Below are 19,837 nucleotides of genomic sequence, written 5' to 3' on the forward strand. Positions count from 1 at the left end.
ATGCAATTATTGTTGGTTTTTTTCCATTTGGAATTCCTTATTTTTCAATTATATTATCATCAGTATAAAATCTTCGACTTATTTAGGTAAGCTTTTTGATCCTATCAATACCTACAAGTTAATGATAAAAATTTCTACAACATAGCTTTTTAATTGTAATTGCAAATTAAAATTAAGAAACTAACACCTCTTTAAATGGTCAAGGCAACATAACGTTCAGGCATCTTAAAATGACAAAATCTGATAATCATCAATATTGCATAATAAACTCGATGTTAACAAACGTGTAATAAAAGCCGCATGCGCAGATTTAACACCCGAAACGCATGATTTCGTAACTGGTGACCTCAGAGAGACACCATCAGCTTATTGCAGTTGTGGAAAAGAGATGCCACTATATAATGTGTAGTACGGTGTCTCGCTCCCACACTTGGCAATGATAGGCCTACCCAGGCTGCGCGGGCGCACCTTACACAACGCTTTCGATATACTGTTTAATTACGCGATAGTGTACTTACACCGTTGTTAAAAGAACGTATTAAGATGGTCAGGATAAATAATGTATTTAAAAGTTATTGAAATAAAATAAAGGTCGGATTACAATGTTTGTTCGTGAAAACATACATGTAATATGCTGTTAGTTTTTCATGATAACTTAACGATTCCTACGGTCATAAATTACATGGGTGACGAATTTCTGATATAAACTGGTTTGTTTTAGCCTTTTTGTCTAATTTGTACGGACTCGCGCTTGACCGGTTTTTAAAAAGTCAGAGATGTCGTTTTTTGATATCTTCCATTATACGCATATGTATAGGCGACCAATAGTTTTATTATAAGAACTCTCGAGATTTAGAAAGTACAGATAGCAAACATTCGGATAATTAATTAACAGCATTCCTTCGTAAGTTGCTAACCGTACAGGGCTGTCACCTGTTATCGCTTCATCGATATCTGCTTTCCTATCAAATGGAAAGTTGAACAGAAATAGATTAATTATAGCTTTAGAAATTATGTATTCAGATTAAGTTCTTAAAATAGATATTGTATGCCATTTATCAACTAAAAAGAATATAAAAAAAAATACTTCATTTAAAAAAAAGACCTTATGGTTACTACAAAAAGTAAGCTCCCTCTATTTATACCTAGACCTAAACTAACTCTTCAACACAAAATCATCAAGCTTTTTTTCATTAACGAAAAGTGTCAACCCTGCTCTCAATACGACCGGCGACCACGGTCCAGACGAACCAATCGAAAGTGAAATTTCAGAACGCAGCACATCGGGCGTCGACCTCACACACGGCCAACGGAGCTAGGACGTAACACATGTAACATAGTATTACCGATACAAGTAACTGTTACATATACTCGTACTAGTTTATTAAAAGATAAATATATCAAGTATCAACACTGCACTAATGAGCTAATAATGTTTAGACTTTGACATGCACGCGAATTTACGTGGACTACTTTTGTTGGTCTACCTCTGTACCGCGAATGTTAGATGTACGCTTCTATGCACAATACTTGTTTTGCTGTTATTTATTGATAGTACTTGTAATTAAAGCAAACATAGTTTTTCTTTTTGTGACGTAAACTTTTGCGTATTTGTCGAAGTTCTGTCTCAGATTTTTCTAGCCTTATAAATAACTTAGTCCAAAAACAAATACGCTTACTTCACGCATAAACTATTCTTAACAGTTTGACCGTAAACCTATTACACTTAATAGTTAATAGCATAACAATATGACGTAACACAGGTCAGTGTTAATTCTTTCATTAGTATCGAGTACTGAGTGACAGCTGTAATGAGTTGATAACAAGCTATCAATCACAGCGCCACGCCCAACTCAATGAGAACGAATCACATTTGATTTCTAATAGCAGTTGTTTTACTCGTTAAATATCATACGCCTAAAGGGCATCCAGTAATGGAGATTAGAGAATTTTTAATTATAATTATTGGAGAGGGAATTAATCTAAGTTAGTTATTCGAAAGGCAGTAAACCTTGTTTATCGCTACAGAATTTGTAACGCTTTGCTTTATAGATTGGATTGAAGGTACTCGTAGTAAAACAACAGTAATACAGTCGTCGAGAACGGTTTATCACTGATGTTCAATCTATTGATAACAACACTTGTCAGGTTTAGGTCAGTATTTTTTTTGAAAGCTCTCTTAATATATTTTTATTTATTTAATAATTCATTTACACACAACAAAAACTAGAAAAGACGAAATTACAGCACAACAATTACAAAGGTGCTCCTCATTTCTTAGAAATCTCTACCAGCAGTACCGCTACAGAAGTGGTTGATTTGGCAGTTAACTAACAGTGTGCGTTAGTTAGTTGCCGTTTCATCTTCACAGTCAAGCGAAGTGTGGAAGCGCTAAAGGGTGCGCTACCTTGCCGTCGTGGTGGTTTTGATATTGAAAATGTGCTACTAAGCAGCAATTTGAGGATCAGCATAATGTGGCTAAAATATTTTACCTTTTTTTCAAGTTTTCATTACCCAGACTAAAAATTATTAACGCCTTTCAAGACATGATATTTATGATGGTAGCAATAGGAATAATGCCTGCCCTTTCCAAGGTACTACACAAGCTAACTACAGTAGAGCATTTTAATAACATTAATTTATTTTAATACATTTACATATTTCGTGATAATAAGATCGTGATACAGAAATTGCGAGCGTGGCGATGCAATCGATATGACCTAGACAGAGAACATTTATACCGGCTATCAGGCGGTAACACGATAGCACAGATAAAGGATTAAAACTAACAGAATGATGACCAGAAACCAAGACGCTGGATCTTAGCCTCTGCGGTGAAGGTCGGATAAGATACATGTCGAAAACATAATTGCTTTAAGTTAGTAGGTATTATTGAAGGTATTTCTATGTTTGTGTTGATTTCGTAAGACTTCGTTTTGGTCACATACAGCAGAATATATTTTCAAGTCTCAAGGCTTCAAGGTTTAAAAATATCCAAATTTTATTAAAGAAAAACTGCAGCACTTTAAACATATAAATACAGCATAATAACATTAGGAAAAAGATGAAACCCAAGCACGTCAATTTTCAATCACATAATATTTGTCACGTCAGTCACGTGATGACCGTCCACTGCATGGTACCAGCTGGTGACAATCGTGATAGACGAGAACGATCGATAATTATTGACAGTAACATTAATTAATATGTATAAGACATTATACAAAGAGAAAAAGTACAGTTACAAGTTTATTTGCGACTGAGTGCACGAACTTGAGTGGATTAAATGACTTTCTTCACATGACACACGCTTGCTTTTTTTTAATAGGAATGTTGGATATTATGCATCATCATAAAGTATTGTTAAACAGGCTTTTAAATGAATCTCAATCTCAATCTCAATGACTTCAGAATATCTGATTTTCACGTAATCCTGCATAATTGCAATAATACATTTATTTAAAAACATAAATCGATATTTACAAAAAATAAAATTCCCTATCTCATCTGAACTTTCTACGCCACAAAATCAAAAATTTTAACATAAAAAAACCTAGATACATTTGTACAATAGCCGGCAGTAAACAGACTTAACCCTTACCGTGGTCACGTACACCACGACCGTCACGTATCTAATGTATTGATAAAGAGAGAAAGTGACAAAAAATATTTTGTGATTGAACAGGTGTTACTTTCATTCATTCAAAGCACTTGATGACGTAGTAACGGGGATCTGAGAGTTGTAAGACATTCATTGAACCTCTTTTGTAACTTATTTCCCATGGATGGGCAATTGTCTCTTTCGTATTCCAGAATCTACACCTGGATGCAAAACATGGAGTTTTGGAAAGTTGTATAACTTAGACAGGTTATTCCTCTACATTTGAGTGATTTGATTTGGCATGACTTTGGAGAGGCCTATGTCCAACAGTGGACCACGATACGCTGACTTAACTGAGTAATCTGATCAGCGTTAGGGTTCAGGAAAATGTAACTTGTCTTCAGGATCTGAGCGCTATAGCTCAACGGAACTAATAGGGGAATAATCTATTTAAGCATTTTGATTTGGACCTCAAGGCAATGTATTAATATTCATTATAACGGATCCTAGTCCATTCTCATTTCCTTGTGTAAATGTGTAGTCCCAGCTACAAAACCTTAGAGAATTTCGACATAATCATAACCATTATTCAAGCCTCCATGTTATTTTAACGCTATTCTTGTGTCTTCTTGTAAATGAAGATAAAAAATCTATTCTGAAAATAATGTTCCGTTGAATAGTCAACGGATTACTTCAGAAACAGTTGCCATCTCCATAGAATTTGATGATAATATCCATGGTTGTCCATTGTTTGTGACCGAGGCGGTGTGACAGCATGGTTCGTTCCATCTCATCAGTGTTACGTCGATGAACTAATAGTTAACGATAACTTGGAGTTAACGTTTTCACTTTTCACTAATTATCTGCTATATCTTTTAATTAATTAGTTGCGGGCGGTTTGGGTTTGTGCGTAAAAAGATTAGGCAAATTATTTTCATGTTTAAATTAAATATGAATAGGTAACTGCTGATAAGCTTAAGTTTTCAGATTGAGACATTACATGATAACGAAAATAGATCGTTATTTCTATATTTATATTATAAATAAAATTATAACTCTGTCTATTTTTCTGTCAGATTTATTTTGTTGCAACTTATAAACATGATCATAGTTTACCTCTTGCCATGGCAAGAAATTACTTTTTTCGCAATCGCACATGTGAGCTGTGACCAGCCTCAAGCTACTATAGTGCCTATAACTAAATGATATTCAATTCATTTCATCAAAATCCGTCAAATTATTTTTATTATACTTAAAATATGCACATAAAACCCATTTCAATTTTGCCGCACTATAACTAATTAATCTTCTAAACAATTAACAAGGAAAACTGTTCTATTTGAAGAAAAAACCTACAGAAGCGATACAAAAAACGACACAATTAATTACTCAGAACTTGATGTAAACAAAGTTAAAAAGAAAGTTCAGTGACCCACGCGATGTTAACGTTGAATGGAATCTCAGGGAAACGTGCTCAGTCTTAAAGAAAATGTCATGTTTGCATAGGAAAGACGATTTATGCCAACATCGTTGAAAAATTCACATATAACAAGGAAATGTACGAACCAAGTAAGAGAGAGAACCACTGACTCGCAAAATGATTTCGGGATGACACAAGATATCATATAACATTCCACAACATTCAACCAACGCCACCTAGTATTCAAAATAAATAAAGCTTGTAATATAACCACGAGACCTAAGATAAAAATACTTATATATTTGTAAATACATACATAATATAGATAAATTACGCCCAGATACAGAACAAATGATCGTGGTCATCACACAAACATTTGTCCTGGTTGGGAATCGAACCCACGACCGCAGGTTTAGCAGGCAGGGTCACTAACCACTAGACCAACAGGCCAGTCAGTATTTCTATCTTGAAGAACATACATAGGTATAAAGAATGTGTATACTCTTACTTTAATACAAGGTGGGGGCTCCCAGATTCCTAAGCGTCTGAGATGAGATCCACTTTACACCTATTTAGTAGTCCAGCTGAGTCTACAACTTTGGCAAGAGCTGCTACAGAGGCTGCCAAGAGCTTAGCTCCCACACAAATCTGATGTAACAGTCGTTGACCGAAGTTCACAGTTAAGAGTTTAACTATTTGCATTAAAACCAACTCCTAGCATAACATTGTAACTGTGAAGATTCCAAGACAAATATGTTTAATAAGCTATGAGTGCAGAATAATTGCTTAAACCACACAACGACCTACTAAAACAACGGGGCAAGTCAACAATTACTTTTACATTACACAAAAAAATGTCTGTTATGTGATTGTATCAATACGATATGTAATACAACCACATTCTTAATTACAAATCAAAGTTCCCCAAGCCGACGACGGCGATGACTGGCTTATTACATAAAGCCACATTCTGCAGGAAACGCACGTAACAATTAATCTGCAACTGGGACCGGTTGTAATTAATCAATTTGTTGTGCAATGAGGATTACATTGGGTGTGTTGAGGATCTTCTGTGCTAAAATACCTTTACACGTGCCTATTATAACTCTTTGAGTTTTGCATGAACGAGAAGCCATTAAGAGCCAAGTTGTTTCTGAAATTGTGTTGAAGAAAGCAAGTAGGCTAGTGTGCAAATATGTCCGATTGATCCCCGTTTTCAATTACTTAAGCAAGGAGAATGTATTAGTCATAACTTTTTTGATATACATAAGTGGAAGATCAAACATAATTTTGAATATATTATGACAATTGAATCGGTTGTATCCATTTGGAAGACCAAGGTATCAGGTTGCGCGGCGAGTGGCAAGAACCGGTAGTCAAATTTCACTTCCCAAATACTGCAATGGCTTGCGCACTGCCATTATACGTGTACCTACTTACTGCTTAATAATTATTTGTTGTATCTTCAGCGTAAGCTCATGAACCTTTGATCATAAGTAAGCAGAACATGCAAGAAGTATCCTTTTTCCCGTTCATTAAGGCTTTATAAGATAACACTATTGCACAGTCACCGGCACGTGATTATTATTGAATACACAGTAAACAATGATAAAATACGCTTCAAGGAAACGTCAACGATCTTATTAATTAACCACTAATACGCGGAATGACCTACATTCTTAATGAAGTACCATAAATTTATGACATTTTAATGTGTTTAAAATTCCTTAAAATTAATTGGATAATAGAGTATTTATTAGATTGCAATTAAAATACACGATTAATTATTTGAGATATCTTAAAGCTTTAAACAATCTGGTTTTATTTGATATTCTCTAAAAAATCATCTCCTTATGCTTGTTCAAAGTTAAGCACTTGAATGTTTGAGTCTGCCTTCGACAGGTGACGTCTAAATCTATATCATACATAGAGGTGTACAACATCCCTCCATTAAGGTGGTTCTGAGGCAAACCGGTAGAGTAATGGTGTTAATAAGCCCAAGTTAACGCGCGCGGTCCAGCGGCCGGCAGGACCCGCCGCCGGCACAAACATGTGATATTATGATTTCCTTTCACCGCGATAACACCAGTACTCATACGCCGCAATCTTTGGCAGCACAAGTCATAAACTTGTTACTTTTAATTACCATTTAGTATCATAGGGTTAGGATTAAGTACCTAACGAGTATTGTTCTGCATAAGCGCAAAATAAGTTCAGATTAAATAAATATACAATATTCATTTATTCAATAAAACGCAGTTCATATTCTACGACTCTTCACTGGGTATAACATTTATTTTTTGTTCTGCTATTTGTTTAGATAAGTATAAATATTAAACACTATTTACTTAAAGTCGAATTATTTTACAGTTTTAGCCAGCCAGCATGGAAACGTTAAATAAAAAACACTAAAAGTTACTTTGTCACATTATCCTTCAGTTCCTCCCTTGCACCATTTTCTCATCGAGTATTGCGTAACCCACACGTTTGGATCTCACACGTGCGATCCGTGTTCGTATACCGATATTATGAGTTCATTCAGTATTCACAACTTTAAACGTGACTTTATCCTGTATATCAATGAATGAATTTTCCTTATTCATTCCACGTGAAATGGAATATTCAAGATTTTTGTTCCTTTTCTCTTCATTCATTCTTAGAGGCATCATTATTTTAAAATATCATAGTTTTCCAAGGTTTTCAAATCAAAAATAGAATGAATGCGATATAAAACCAGGAAATTAGGACTCAAGTGTCGTATCGGTAGTATTTGTTTACATTTGAAAATATTAAATTCGCGGTTTCATTTTTTAATATGCATGAAAACAGATACGTGAGAATTAATTTTCGTTAATTGCGCGAGGATAAATCATGTAATGAAATAATCGTGACAAATGTGGCCCCAATAAATAATATCCGCTGTTTAAGTGCACATAAAACTGTAATAAATTGCTAATCGCCGTAAATACTGAGGAATTGTCGTAAACATATGAAATAACGATTTCAAGGGTATTCAAGTTTATTGACATATTTAATTTTAAAATGATAAGAAAATGTATGAAATTAGGCGAGTTGAAATAAAAATACATTAAATAAATAAAGAGTTATTTTTTGTTCAGAAAACTAACAATACAGGTACCTAAAGAATGCGGCTATCAAAATAAAAAATCAAAATGAATACAGCAATGTTGCAATCAACGACAAAAACACGAGTCCGGTTTATCTAAACACTAATTTAATAAATAACAAAATAAACACTACAAATAAACGAGTTGTTTCAACGCAATCACGATCTTTGCAACAAACTCCGTTCACTGGAAATTATCACTAACAGATAAACCTCATTTTGTAACAAGCGGGCAAAAAAACTATGAATGAAACCAGTAGCTAACATTCGCACGTTCCGAAACTGAATGTGTAACTATGTTGTGAAATATGGCGGGGTAACAACCTGCCAGCAATTATCAATGCCGGTCGCTTTTGCATTACAACGCTACCGACGCGAACGCGGACCTAGGGTGCCTATACTATGTGTCAGTATTGACACCTGTCATAACGTCACTAATGTGACTTTGAAATTAGAATCTATTTTTAATTATATTTTTTCCTTTAATTTTATTTTTCTTTTTATTCTACTTTTAATTCAAACAATTCCCTATTTTAAAAATTGGAATTGCGCCAAGTGAAAAACTAACAATAATTGCGTACCTAATAAAGCAACGGAACTCTTTGAATCGTATTTTAATGGCGGTGTTTTTTCGATCGATAATTCTGTGTAGTAATAGGATTATTACGGCAATTACGCGATTACTTCATAATAACGCGTGCCCGTACATTCCTGACAGGTCTATGACTTGCATATGATCGACGTAAATAGACTATTACATGCACTTGTTACATAGTTCAGTAGTTTTTTTATAACGTGATGTCAAAAGTACGCACGAGGCTTTCTCTGTGAATTGAAGCGTGTTTCAGAACTGTAAGTGAATTATGAATTTACTCTTTTCTTGAAATGCTACTTACTATATCTATTCTAAGCAAACATTTACCCAACAAAACAACAGTATGTGCTAAGTACTAAAGTTAAATCACTTGACCATTGCACAAAGATCGTTGATTATAATTTCAAACGAAATTGGGCAATGTGTCTCAATTCGCTTGAGGTAGAAAAATTTCAAGTAACACAATCTACGTCTGTAATATCTTCTTCACGATTTTGAATGAAAACAACACTTATCAAGACTAACCAACCTTCACTTTCCAAAAGGGCTTGACACCAAAACCCGTAGACAAACATTAACTTTTTAAGCGTCACATTTCACACGCCTAACATTGAAATCTAGTGGTATCAGGTGACAAAATTCCGGAATATAAAATAAATCAAAGCTGCTTTCTTTATAAATCAAGTTTCTTAATAAGGCGGTAGGCAGAGAAAGTGGCCATGTTATGTAGTGATTCATCACAACTGTATTATACAACTAATTTACATAAGAGTTTGATTTGCTCCTAATGTGATCTGCAGGTTGTTTTTTGAACGGAATTCATTTGAATGTCGTTTGATGTCCGGTTATAGTAAGTTTTCTAAATCATTCATTTTTGATGGCTGTTTGGGTGAATCATTACTATCCTCGTAAACATTTAGCTAGTATTCCTAACTTTTTTTAAAGACATCTTTGAGTAACTGTTTTACTGCGAATTTTAATGATGGTTATAATAGGACCGCGAAATTCAACGCTCAAAACGTCAAGAAAAAAAGTGTTACCAAAGACAACTTTTCAGCTTCGAAATAAGTAAAATATTGCAAATAGTAGTAACAGCAGCCACCCGACATTAGCCCCAGATGCGTATCGTTAGATCAGCGATAGTCAGTGTGCTGTCTCCCACGTACACAATTAGTTTAGGTAGGATAACAAATAAAACAGATACTTATTATGTTCAATGCGCCTGCGACACGTCCACTCGCCGCGACCGCTCGGGGGTAGTAGTGCGCGAGGACGGTTCGTACCCGCAATGTTTATTAATTTATAATCGTGTACATCACATCTCTCCTTTTCAATAAATCTTGAAATTGATCGATTATATAAGTCTAGTTGCAAATCATGCTTATCCTAACTTTAATAGCGCTTATATTGTTTCATTCTTCTTCATCTGTTTCCATTCCTGAACTATGTTTAGATTCATAATTTTCATCTTCCTCCTGATTATGTATCTTCCATTGACCTTGTACCCTTTTCAGATGTATTATATTTCTTCGCAGTTCTTGCCCAGTTTCATCATTTCTGATATTTATATCGCCTCCACTGGCACTAATCACGGTATGTGGTGTAGGGCTGAAATTTGGGGTCAATTTATTTTCTTTAATTAAATTTTTTACGTAAACCTTTTCTCCTATACTTATGTCGTTGTTTCGTGCTTTTCTTTTCCTATCCTCTCTTATCTTCCCCTTTTCTTTCATCATTTTGTCTCTGTCATAAACCTCGAAATTTACTTGCCTATTTTCGACATCTACAACAGAAGGGATTTTATCTCTAAACTGACGGTTGAAAAACAGTTCCGATGGTGTCTTCCCGGTCGTACTATGTGGTGTACTGTTGTACATCATAAGGTAGCTTAAGAGATCATCCTTCCAATCAGATCTCTGGCATTGGCTTATTTTAAGACGCTTAATTATGTCGCGATTTTGTCTTTCGACTTCGCCATTCTGTTGTGGAAAATACGGTATAGAATGATAAAGTTTAATGCCAAATTCTAAGCAGAAGGATTTAAACTCCTCGCTGGTGAACTGACGTCCATTATCAGATGTCATACTAACGGGTACACCTAACCTTGAAAAGATTTCTTTTAATACGGCAATTGTTTCTTGTGACGTTATTGACTTCATGACTTTGATCTCTTTGTATCGACTAAAGTAGTCAATTATAACAAACAAGTGGTGCCCACTCGGAAGTGGACCTAGAAAGTCGACGGCTATATCGACCCATGGTTGGGATGGCAATTCTCGTCTTTTCATCGGCTCAGGAGGACTTGGCCCTGACACTAAAGTGCAACTCTGGCAGCTTTTTACCATACTTTCGGCGTCTTTATCGAGCTTTGGCCACCACACCTTAGTTCGAAGCCTGCCTTTCATAGCGACAATGCCAGGGTGACCCTCATGAGCCGATGTCAACACTTGTTTACGGAGGTTCCTAGGTATTACGATTTTATTTCCACGTAACAATATGTCTTCGTGAACCCAGAGTTCATTTTCAAAGAGTTTATAATTATTCACTTTTGGATCCCAGCGTTTATCTGACAGACCAACTTTAACTAATTGGATTTCGACATCTTTTATGGACTCACTGATGATATCTTCAGTGGATACGGCTAAGGGTCTCGCGAATTGAACTATTTGGTTAACATGATGACCATCATCGTAAGGCTGTGAATTCTGATTGGGACATAACCTAGAAAGTGAGTCAGCTATGTTGTTTTTCCCCGAACAGTATACTACTTTATAATTGTAGGATTGCAACCTTAATACCCAACGTTCTATTCTTGCACAGGGTTTAGATCGTGGCCCGAATATCACCTCGAGAGGCTTGTGGTCGGTGACTAATTCAAACTCTTTTAAGCCATAGAGATACATGCTAAAATGTTCTATGGCCCAAACCAATGCTAAAGCCTCCTTTTCGGTCTGACAATATCGCTTTTCGACCTCACTAAGACTCTTGTGACCATATGCGATAACTCGTGGACCATGCAGGTCATATTGGATGAGGACTGCTCCTAACCCTACAGGGCTGGCATCTGCAATCACTTGCGTTTTGTCATGAGGGTCGTAAAATCCTAGGGTGCGTAGGTTACTTAAACTTCTTTTTAATTCAGCAAACGCGTTTGCTTGTCTATTTTTCCAGAATTCGGAAATATCAGCGTGTTTGGAAAGCTTGTGCCTCAAAACTTCGCGAATCGGTTCAGTAACAGTGGCTAAGTTCGGAATCCATTTTCCGATGTAATTAACAAGTCCCAGGAAGCTTTGAACTTCCTCCACTGACTTTGGTTCTCTAAAAGACGCTATAGTTTTTACATATTTGTTTAGAGGTTGAATACCTTCTGAAGATAGTTCATGGCCAAGGAATTCAATTTTAGACTTATTGAGCATACATTTGTTTTTATTCAGTAATACACCATTTTGTTTTAATGTATGCATAACTTTTTGTAATCTAGCGTTATGTTGTTCCGCGCTACTTCCAAACACGATGATATCGTCGATAAAGTTTATGACACCTTCGCAAGAGAGAAGCATCCTTTCTAAAATTTTTTGGAAATGTTCTGGTGCACACGATATCCCAAACATTAACCGCTTATAACGAAACAACCCTTTACTAGTAATAAATGTTGTTATGTCCCGACATCCTTCTTTTATTTCCACCTGGTGGAATGCGTCTTTTATATCCAGCTTAGAAAATACACGAGCTTTGTGCAATTTCGGAAGGAGTTGTGTCATTGTGGGTAAAGGATGATTCTCCCGTAGAATTGCCTTATTAGCACATCTCATGTCAACGCAAAGCCTAACATCGCCATCAGCTTTTAAAATTGGTACGAGTGGAGATACCCAACTAGAAGCTTTATCGACAGGCTCAATGATATCTTGTTTTACTAATTTAGCGATTTTGTCATTAATTTTATTTTCAAGTGGGATGGGTACCCTTCTGTATGGCTGACAAATTGGAGTTACTGATTTGTCTATCGCAATATCAAGCTGAACGTCTTTAAATTTTGGGAATGTGTCAGTCTCTGTGTCTAAGGAATTTATACTCACCCCTAATTTTAATATTTTAAGTCTCATGGCAGTTTCTTTACCCAACAAATTTCGAGTACCATTTTTTATGACGTAAAATTTGGCAGATTGTTTTTCGGGTCCTATTGCGATTGTAGACTCAAATGAACCAAGCACCTCTAACGGGTCTTTTGACCCGTATGCCATAAAAACTTGATCAGAACCTTTCTTCTGGTTTACTGCACCAACCGCGTTTGATTTCAAATATTCCCAGGTTTTATCGTCAATTATATTTGTCTTACTACCCGAGTCTATAAGCATTTTTACCTTGGCACCTCCGACTTGGCACATTATTTCCGCATCGTCGTCTATATGAAACACGTAGTTGATATTTGGTGGAATTGGTTTTGTTTGTTCCTTAGTGGGTGAGGTAGTTGTAGTGTTTTCATTCAATGCTCTAGATGAAGGATCATTTAATTTAGATTTTTTAGCATTATGCGATCTACGAGCGTCCGGTATTGCCTTTCGTTTTATTTGTCTGGTGCGACATTGGCTCCTGAAGTGGCCCGTATACCCACACTTCACGCAGATTTTATCTTTTGCCATACATTTATCACTATTGCCGTCATGATATTGACTTCCACATCTAGTACACCGTATATTGATATTTTTAGGTCTTGTTCCAATTTTGTTAATATCGAGGCTGGAATTTCCTTGAAATCCTTGGAACTGTCTCTCGACAGTCTCAATAGTATTTGCTTCCAAAATAATTTGATCTATGGTAACCGCATCTCCTAATTTTAGGATTTTTTTTCTTAGGTCAGAGGAGCTGCATTTTTCTACTATTTGGTCTATGAGATCATCATCTTTGCGCGCGAAATTGCATTTATTGCTTTGGTTACGTAATCTGACTAAGAACTTTTCGAATTTTTCGCCGGATTCCTGTTTTAATAGTCTAAAGATGTGCCTCTCATACAGGAAGCTTTGTTTGGGCGAAAAGTACGCGTCAAGTTTTTCGACAGCAATTTTGAAAACGTCGTTAGATTCCGTCTCTTCTACATGTGCGCCGGGAAGATTGTAATAAATTTCCTGAAACGCGAGGCCGGCAGTATGCCGTAGAACGGCTCGTTTTTTTAAAGGCTTGTCAATACCAGCAGCTAGAAGGTAAATGTCTAGGGCGCGTTTCCATTTCTCCCAACGATGGCCTAGTGAATTTGAATCGCCTTCACAGTCAAAGTTATCCATAGCCGGTAGTTGAGACGACATTATGGGACGATCTGTAAGTACATAAACGCGGAGGTAGTTTTTTTTTTTTTTTTTGTATTTTTTTTTTTTTTTTTTATTATTATTATTATTTATCTTTACTGGTCTAACTATTAAACATTTTCTTTATTCATTTAGATGTGTATTAACTACTAATTATTATTTATCTAACTGTAGGTAGTTATTATTTAAATTTGCATCAATAAGTAACCTAATAGAGCTTTATTTAATATTTTAAATTGTAAATCTCATGAGCTTAGCTTAGAGCTGACCTTTTTATTACTTTGGAAACAGTCTCAATTTCAATTTGGAACGACCTTTTAATAGCATAAACTGACATTTAGACATAAAAATCGAATGACAGTTTACGTGAACTTGACGAGTTTTTACTCGTTCGTTATACGGTGCACTTACTCGGTCGGATTGTTATCCCGACTAGGCTAATACATACAGGCACATTTTGTTGGATGTATAATCGGTATATCCCAATAGCTCGTACCATCTGACAGTAAAGTAGTTGTGTCCTTAATTACTGCCTCGTTTATCTACTTCGTAGGTTGTGTACTATTTACTTGTGGGCTTGAATCCGCTTAAGATAAATTTATGAGGGTAAATTAAAATAGGATGTCACTATAAGTAAAACTTATTTATCAACTAATTGGCAAATCTCACAACGGAAAGTGAATGAGTTTTTTATTAGGATCAAAATCAGCAAGCTAATTAATGGATGTACCAACTATACCCCAGAGGAGCTAATTATATTGGTATGTATAGCATAACTTTCACGACTATGTCCACAGGTTCAAACCTTTTGCTATCAATACGGATTTATTTACCACGCAAATGCTATATTAATACAGTTAATAACATGATTTAGAGCATTCTAGTTATCATAATAATTACGTAATTGATAAATTTACTAATGGTATTAGTAAATTTAGGTCAGTCGATGCTTATTATTTTAAAATATTAACCTTTCTTTTCCTTTAATATGATTATGAAACGATTTTAAGCTGATTTTTATTTAGGATTTGTTAAGACACTGCAACCCTTTCGTATAGTATTAGAAAAATCGTAACCATACTGATAACACAAGGTTCACATTTTGTAGTCGTGTAAAATGAAATTATTTACTCACGTTCTTTTTCCTCGTCGCCAGTTTGTGCTGTCTCCCACGTACACAATTAGTTTAGGTAGGATAACAAATAAAACAGATACTTATTATGTTCAATGCGCCTGCGACACGTCCACTCGCCGCGACCGCTCGGGGGTAGTAGTGCGCGAGGACGGTTCGTACCCGCAATGTTTATTAATTTATAATCGTGTACATCACAGTCAGTGTACTCAGCCCAATTCCTCGGCATCAGATACCCGGCTCCATTGTTAGTTCACGCACAGCCGGCCATCTGATCGGCGGGCTACTGCTCACTGGCTGATGCGATACGCCATCGTACTGTCCGACTTACAACTAGAACGCTAAATAAATTGAACTTATTCTATCAAGGTTTAGCCCTAACAGGTTCAACCTGCTTGTCTAGTGAGGGTCTTGTTTGAAGTAGAGAATAGATCGGCATTATTATATTAACGGAACTTAAAACTGGTGTATGCATTTCGCCCATGTTGACCCCGTAATAGAATGTTTTCATTCATCATCTATGCTATCTTTAACATTGTCTTTTCTATCTTACTCCAGTAGGAATCTTTGCACCTCGATCTGAACTTAAGACAAATGCCTATCTGTTCTTATATTTTGTCCTTTATTTACACTGATAGCCGATGCGCGTTCGATCCTCGCGTAGGCCAGACATTTGTGTACCTAATCCACGAATGCCTGTCCGGAGTTTGGGTGCCACCGCGACACAACGATTAAATGCCTCAAGATGGAAGTTGTTTTGAAAAACAAAAAAAAAGATACTGTTGTGTAGGCATGTATCCTGTCTTAAACTCTGTTACAGACACGTTGTGTTACAATTTACCTCGAAAATAATGAAATTACCGGTATTTTGGTAAAAGGACAAACACTAACTCGTGACTTTCCACTGTTGCCGGTAATATCGAGTGACATTTGGGCCCTTAGGCTGCGCCTTCCAGTTGAAACATTTTTTAGCCGTCGGTATTACAGTGTATCGGTAAATGTGAAGGTTCGGTCAACATTTCACGAACCACGCGCTAAGGGCCGCGCCTGTGTCCTGCCGCATGGTTAGGGCTGCCAATCAAATAAATGTTTTAATTTAAATGGTTTTGTTGATAACAGAATGAATTATTTAAAAGTTAATTATTCCTTCAAAATAGAGAGTTCTAACACAATTTGTTAAAGCTGTATATACAATGTTATACAGGCATGATCGATTAACACAATTTAGTTCGTAGAATGCACACACTTTTTACTAAAATCTGAATGCTGATGGCTGATGGCTGATGATAAAACAGCTTTCTGTAGTACTTTAATAAAGCAAATGATGAACGAGCACAGCTATCCTTTTTATACTCTTCTTTCCTAAAAAAAAACATTTGCTCATACTTCGGACAATTATGATTATCAACGTGTGTGAACCCTAGTGTAGTTTCGTGTCATATCGAATATTTGGCTTGTAGTTTATCGATAGTGTTATATATTGAGTGTCAACGAGCACTGTTTGGACGCTGTGTTTAGTTAGGATTTCTGAAAATTATGCTCCGAGCTATTTGCATACGAATAAAGTTAAAATAACATTTTTGGATTATTTAAGTGCTAAAAGACAGGTATTGGTATAGTTCTATGAAGGCTTTATTTTTATAGATATTAATATATTTATACGCAAATCACACATATCATTATGGGTTACAAAAAGTTCCACGTATAAAGTGAACATCGAAAATCAATTTAAACATGATATGAATAATTCACGACTTTTCCCTTGAAGCACCTTTCATCTGCCCACGAGTGGGCAGCTCATGCCAGTATAGGCCAGCACTGACCAGCACGGGCCAGCGTGTGAACGAGCGGCCTCGAGAAAGCCGGCGCCGGCGCACCCACCGCGTGAAAGTGCAGCCTCTTGTTCGCCGCGGATCACCCACTGCCCGCTAATTGTTATGTAAATTCTATGTTATGACAGTAGCCAATAGCCGGCAGGTTTGTTTAAGAGATACATACTTGTTTTAATTATTCGGCTTTGTTTCTCTAAACATTGTACTTAGTTCCTTTAAAGGCAAGCACGGGATGTTTTTAGTCGTGCGCCGTCGTGGCTTAATTAACGTTACAAAACAAAAGAAAACTCAAATTCAAAGCCAAATTCTTCAAACGACTACCGCCATACACTAACCGAAACTTCGTACATTGGAAGCGCGTAGTTGGAAATAAAAGTCATCGAGTACATCGAGCATGAGATCAATTGCGCTATAATACTATGTTATTTACACCTAGCTCAGACAATATACTCAATATAGTATTTATCGTCGTGACAAATTGCCCGATCACTGTTGTATATGCACGCAATTATTGCCAGAAGTGATTATGAATCAATTTGGTTTTAAATTGCCTTTTAAGTGATTAACTATCGATTCATTACCATAATTAAACATTCCTTAATAATGATCTTTGTAGATTCAGAATCATAATTAAGTGCGTTTTATTGTGGACATTGAGACCACGACTTGTAATTACGTACCTATGTTAAAGTAAACAGTGCCTTAAACTATACAGGTAGTAATTCTCATACTTAAAACACTGATAAATACAGACTCAAATCATATAAACAATCACGCTGCCGCTCATGATTAAGGACTGAGGTTTGTTCCGAAACAAGGCGGACGATCCCAATAAATGAGTGTGTTTAAAATGTTATAACATAATTATATTATTTGGAAAAAAATAAAAAAGAGTATACCGACTGTAATTATTCATAGTGCATCTCTGTTCCTTATTGCCAAGGAAAGACTACCGCGACACAAGAGTTTAAACGCCATGGATATTTATAACACATACAAAACTATATACAGTTCCTACTTTAAACAGTTAAGAACTGATTATCTGATTATTGTATGTATTCATTTTATTTCTTATTTCTATGTTATGTATGTTTATATATACCTTTACATGTTTTTAACAATAGTGCACCACCTACCTCTGTACATACTGATAATTTTCCTGTCCATCCAAAGGTTGTCTGGAAGATATCGCTTTTAGCGATAAGACCTAACATTGTATGTATTAAGAATCACTGCTGTAATTCCATGGTGTACAATAAAGAATATTCTAATCTAATCTAAGAAACTGTTCTATCCACCTATATTTCTCTTAAAACTCGGAAAATATGAGTATATCACTTATAAGTAAGTCCAAGACTTGTACAATTTGTAAAGCTGGACAATGTTTGCTCGCCTTGGGTACAGATTGAAACGAAGGTTGTTAACATTTTCCCTCCAATATGTACCAATATTTGCAGGGAAAGCACGATCAGTACTCTCGTTCGTATTAGCATAATGCTATTTAACTTTCTCGTTACAATTTTAAGTAAACACGTAGAAAGACAAATAACATGTTTGAAGCGATTTCTCTCTATATTAACATTGTTCTTGTTGGACCGGTGTCCAATGAAATACCAGTATATCCTGAGCTACATTTTACTCTACTGCAGAATTTGTTCAAGGCGATGTCAATTAAGTATTGTTCTTGCAGCAAGCTATAAATTAACATAAAATAAAACCGAAATAAATTAGTCAGTATAGTTGGTATGTATGCTTTAGATATTAGATGCGACCCTTTATACACACCGCAAGTCTTTGTAATAACACAATAACGTAACACGTAATAACACAAACTCACTGCATGTAAAATGCTGAAAACTTAGACGTAAATCCAATAACCATTCCACTTTCGGACCTTCTATACAATTATCCCATAACATGTTTAAAAATTAAGTGCTACTTAGATCCCGAAAACATGATAGATGTACTTAGTATTAGTAGAAGAAGTAACATAAATACGTACAACGGTAGCGATATTTCCTTTAGCCATTTCCTCACACAATATATCAATATTTTCGAATAGTTAGCAATAATTTTCAAGCTTATCCTTTGCAGACAATAATTGAATTGTTGTGGTTTCTAAGTGGCTAATTGTGTTCCTGGTTAATACAGGAAATGTTTCCGTAAAACTAATTTCATATTGTTTTCGCAGCTTCCTCGAGTGTTTAGTGTTTCCTTACCACAGGTTATATAATACTAACACTTCGTAAATGTCCTATTGTTGAGTAAAAGCCTTTCCTTAAGCAGAACCTGCATTGAAATACATTGATTGCTATGTTAATTGCTTTACGATCTATGGAGTTAACCAAAATGCTCCCGTTTATCGAACTTCGTCAATGTTTTGCCGTCTTTATGTAAAGCCAGGTAAAATAATTCTAACTAGTTATAATAGTTTGCTAGAATAGGATATTAATATATATTCCAGATACCTGTACTAGTACTGTAAATACATAAAATGGATATTTTCGCAACTAAACAACTGCAGCCAACCATGGCAGTGTCTCAAAGCTCGAAAAGACTTTATCAAGCAGGAACTATCGTTCATCTCGATTGTTTTATTCCCCTTATTGCATGAAATAATTGGTTTAAACATCTCCTGTTTTCTAAAACTGCTTTGTTTTCTAAGTTAGTAGTAACCGCAGAGAGTAAATCTCTAGACAAAGATGCTTTCATAACAGAACCATTTATAAAGTCAACTTCACATTACTGAACTGAAACGCATTGTGGTGATGTTGTGGCCGATCTCAAATGACCACACAGTAATAGACGAGTGACCACAAATTACATGTTT

The 19,837-nt window shown here is 35.7% G+C and overlaps 2 protein-coding genes across 3 annotated transcripts in view; both read right to left on the reverse strand.

Moving 5' to 3' along the window:
• The window catches only part of LOC113500961, a 97,051-nt gene that overhangs the window by 46,174 nt on the left and 31,040 nt on the right, over window positions 1-19,837 (reverse strand). The window lies entirely within an intron of this gene.
• LOC113500960 (uncharacterized protein K02A2.6-like) lies at window positions 9,900-15,367 on the reverse strand. Of its 2 annotated transcripts, none has more exons than XM_026881914.1 (2): window positions 15,179-15,367; window positions 9,900-14,054 (listed from the first exon to the last, which is right to left on the reverse strand). In XM_026881914.1, exon 2 carries the CDS (start codon window positions 14,041-14,043, stop codon window positions 10,156-10,158), a length of 3,888 nt encoding a protein of 1,295 aa, XP_026737715.1. In that variant the 5' UTR covers window positions 14,044-14,054; window positions 15,179-15,367; the 3' UTR covers window positions 9,900-10,155. The 2 variants fall into 2 exon arrangements, with proteins under 2 accessions (XP_026737715.1, XP_026737716.1); XM_026881915.1 differs by lacking the exon at window positions 15,179-15,367 and having other exon boundaries at window positions 10,452-10,526; window positions 10,847-14,079.

The sequence above is a fragment of the Trichoplusia ni genome, chromosome 15 (assembly GCF_003590095.1).
Source record: "Trichoplusia ni isolate ovarian cell line Hi5 chromosome 15, tn1, whole genome shotgun sequence".
Lineage (NCBI taxonomy): Eukaryota > Metazoa > Arthropoda > Insecta > Lepidoptera > Noctuidae > Trichoplusia > Trichoplusia ni.

Bases quoted from the DNA above. Each gene is read 5' to 3' on its own strand.
- LOC113500960 (XM_026881914.1), bottom strand. From the start codon at position 14,043: ATGTCGTCTCAACTACCGGCTATGGATAACTTTGACTGTGAAGGCGAT.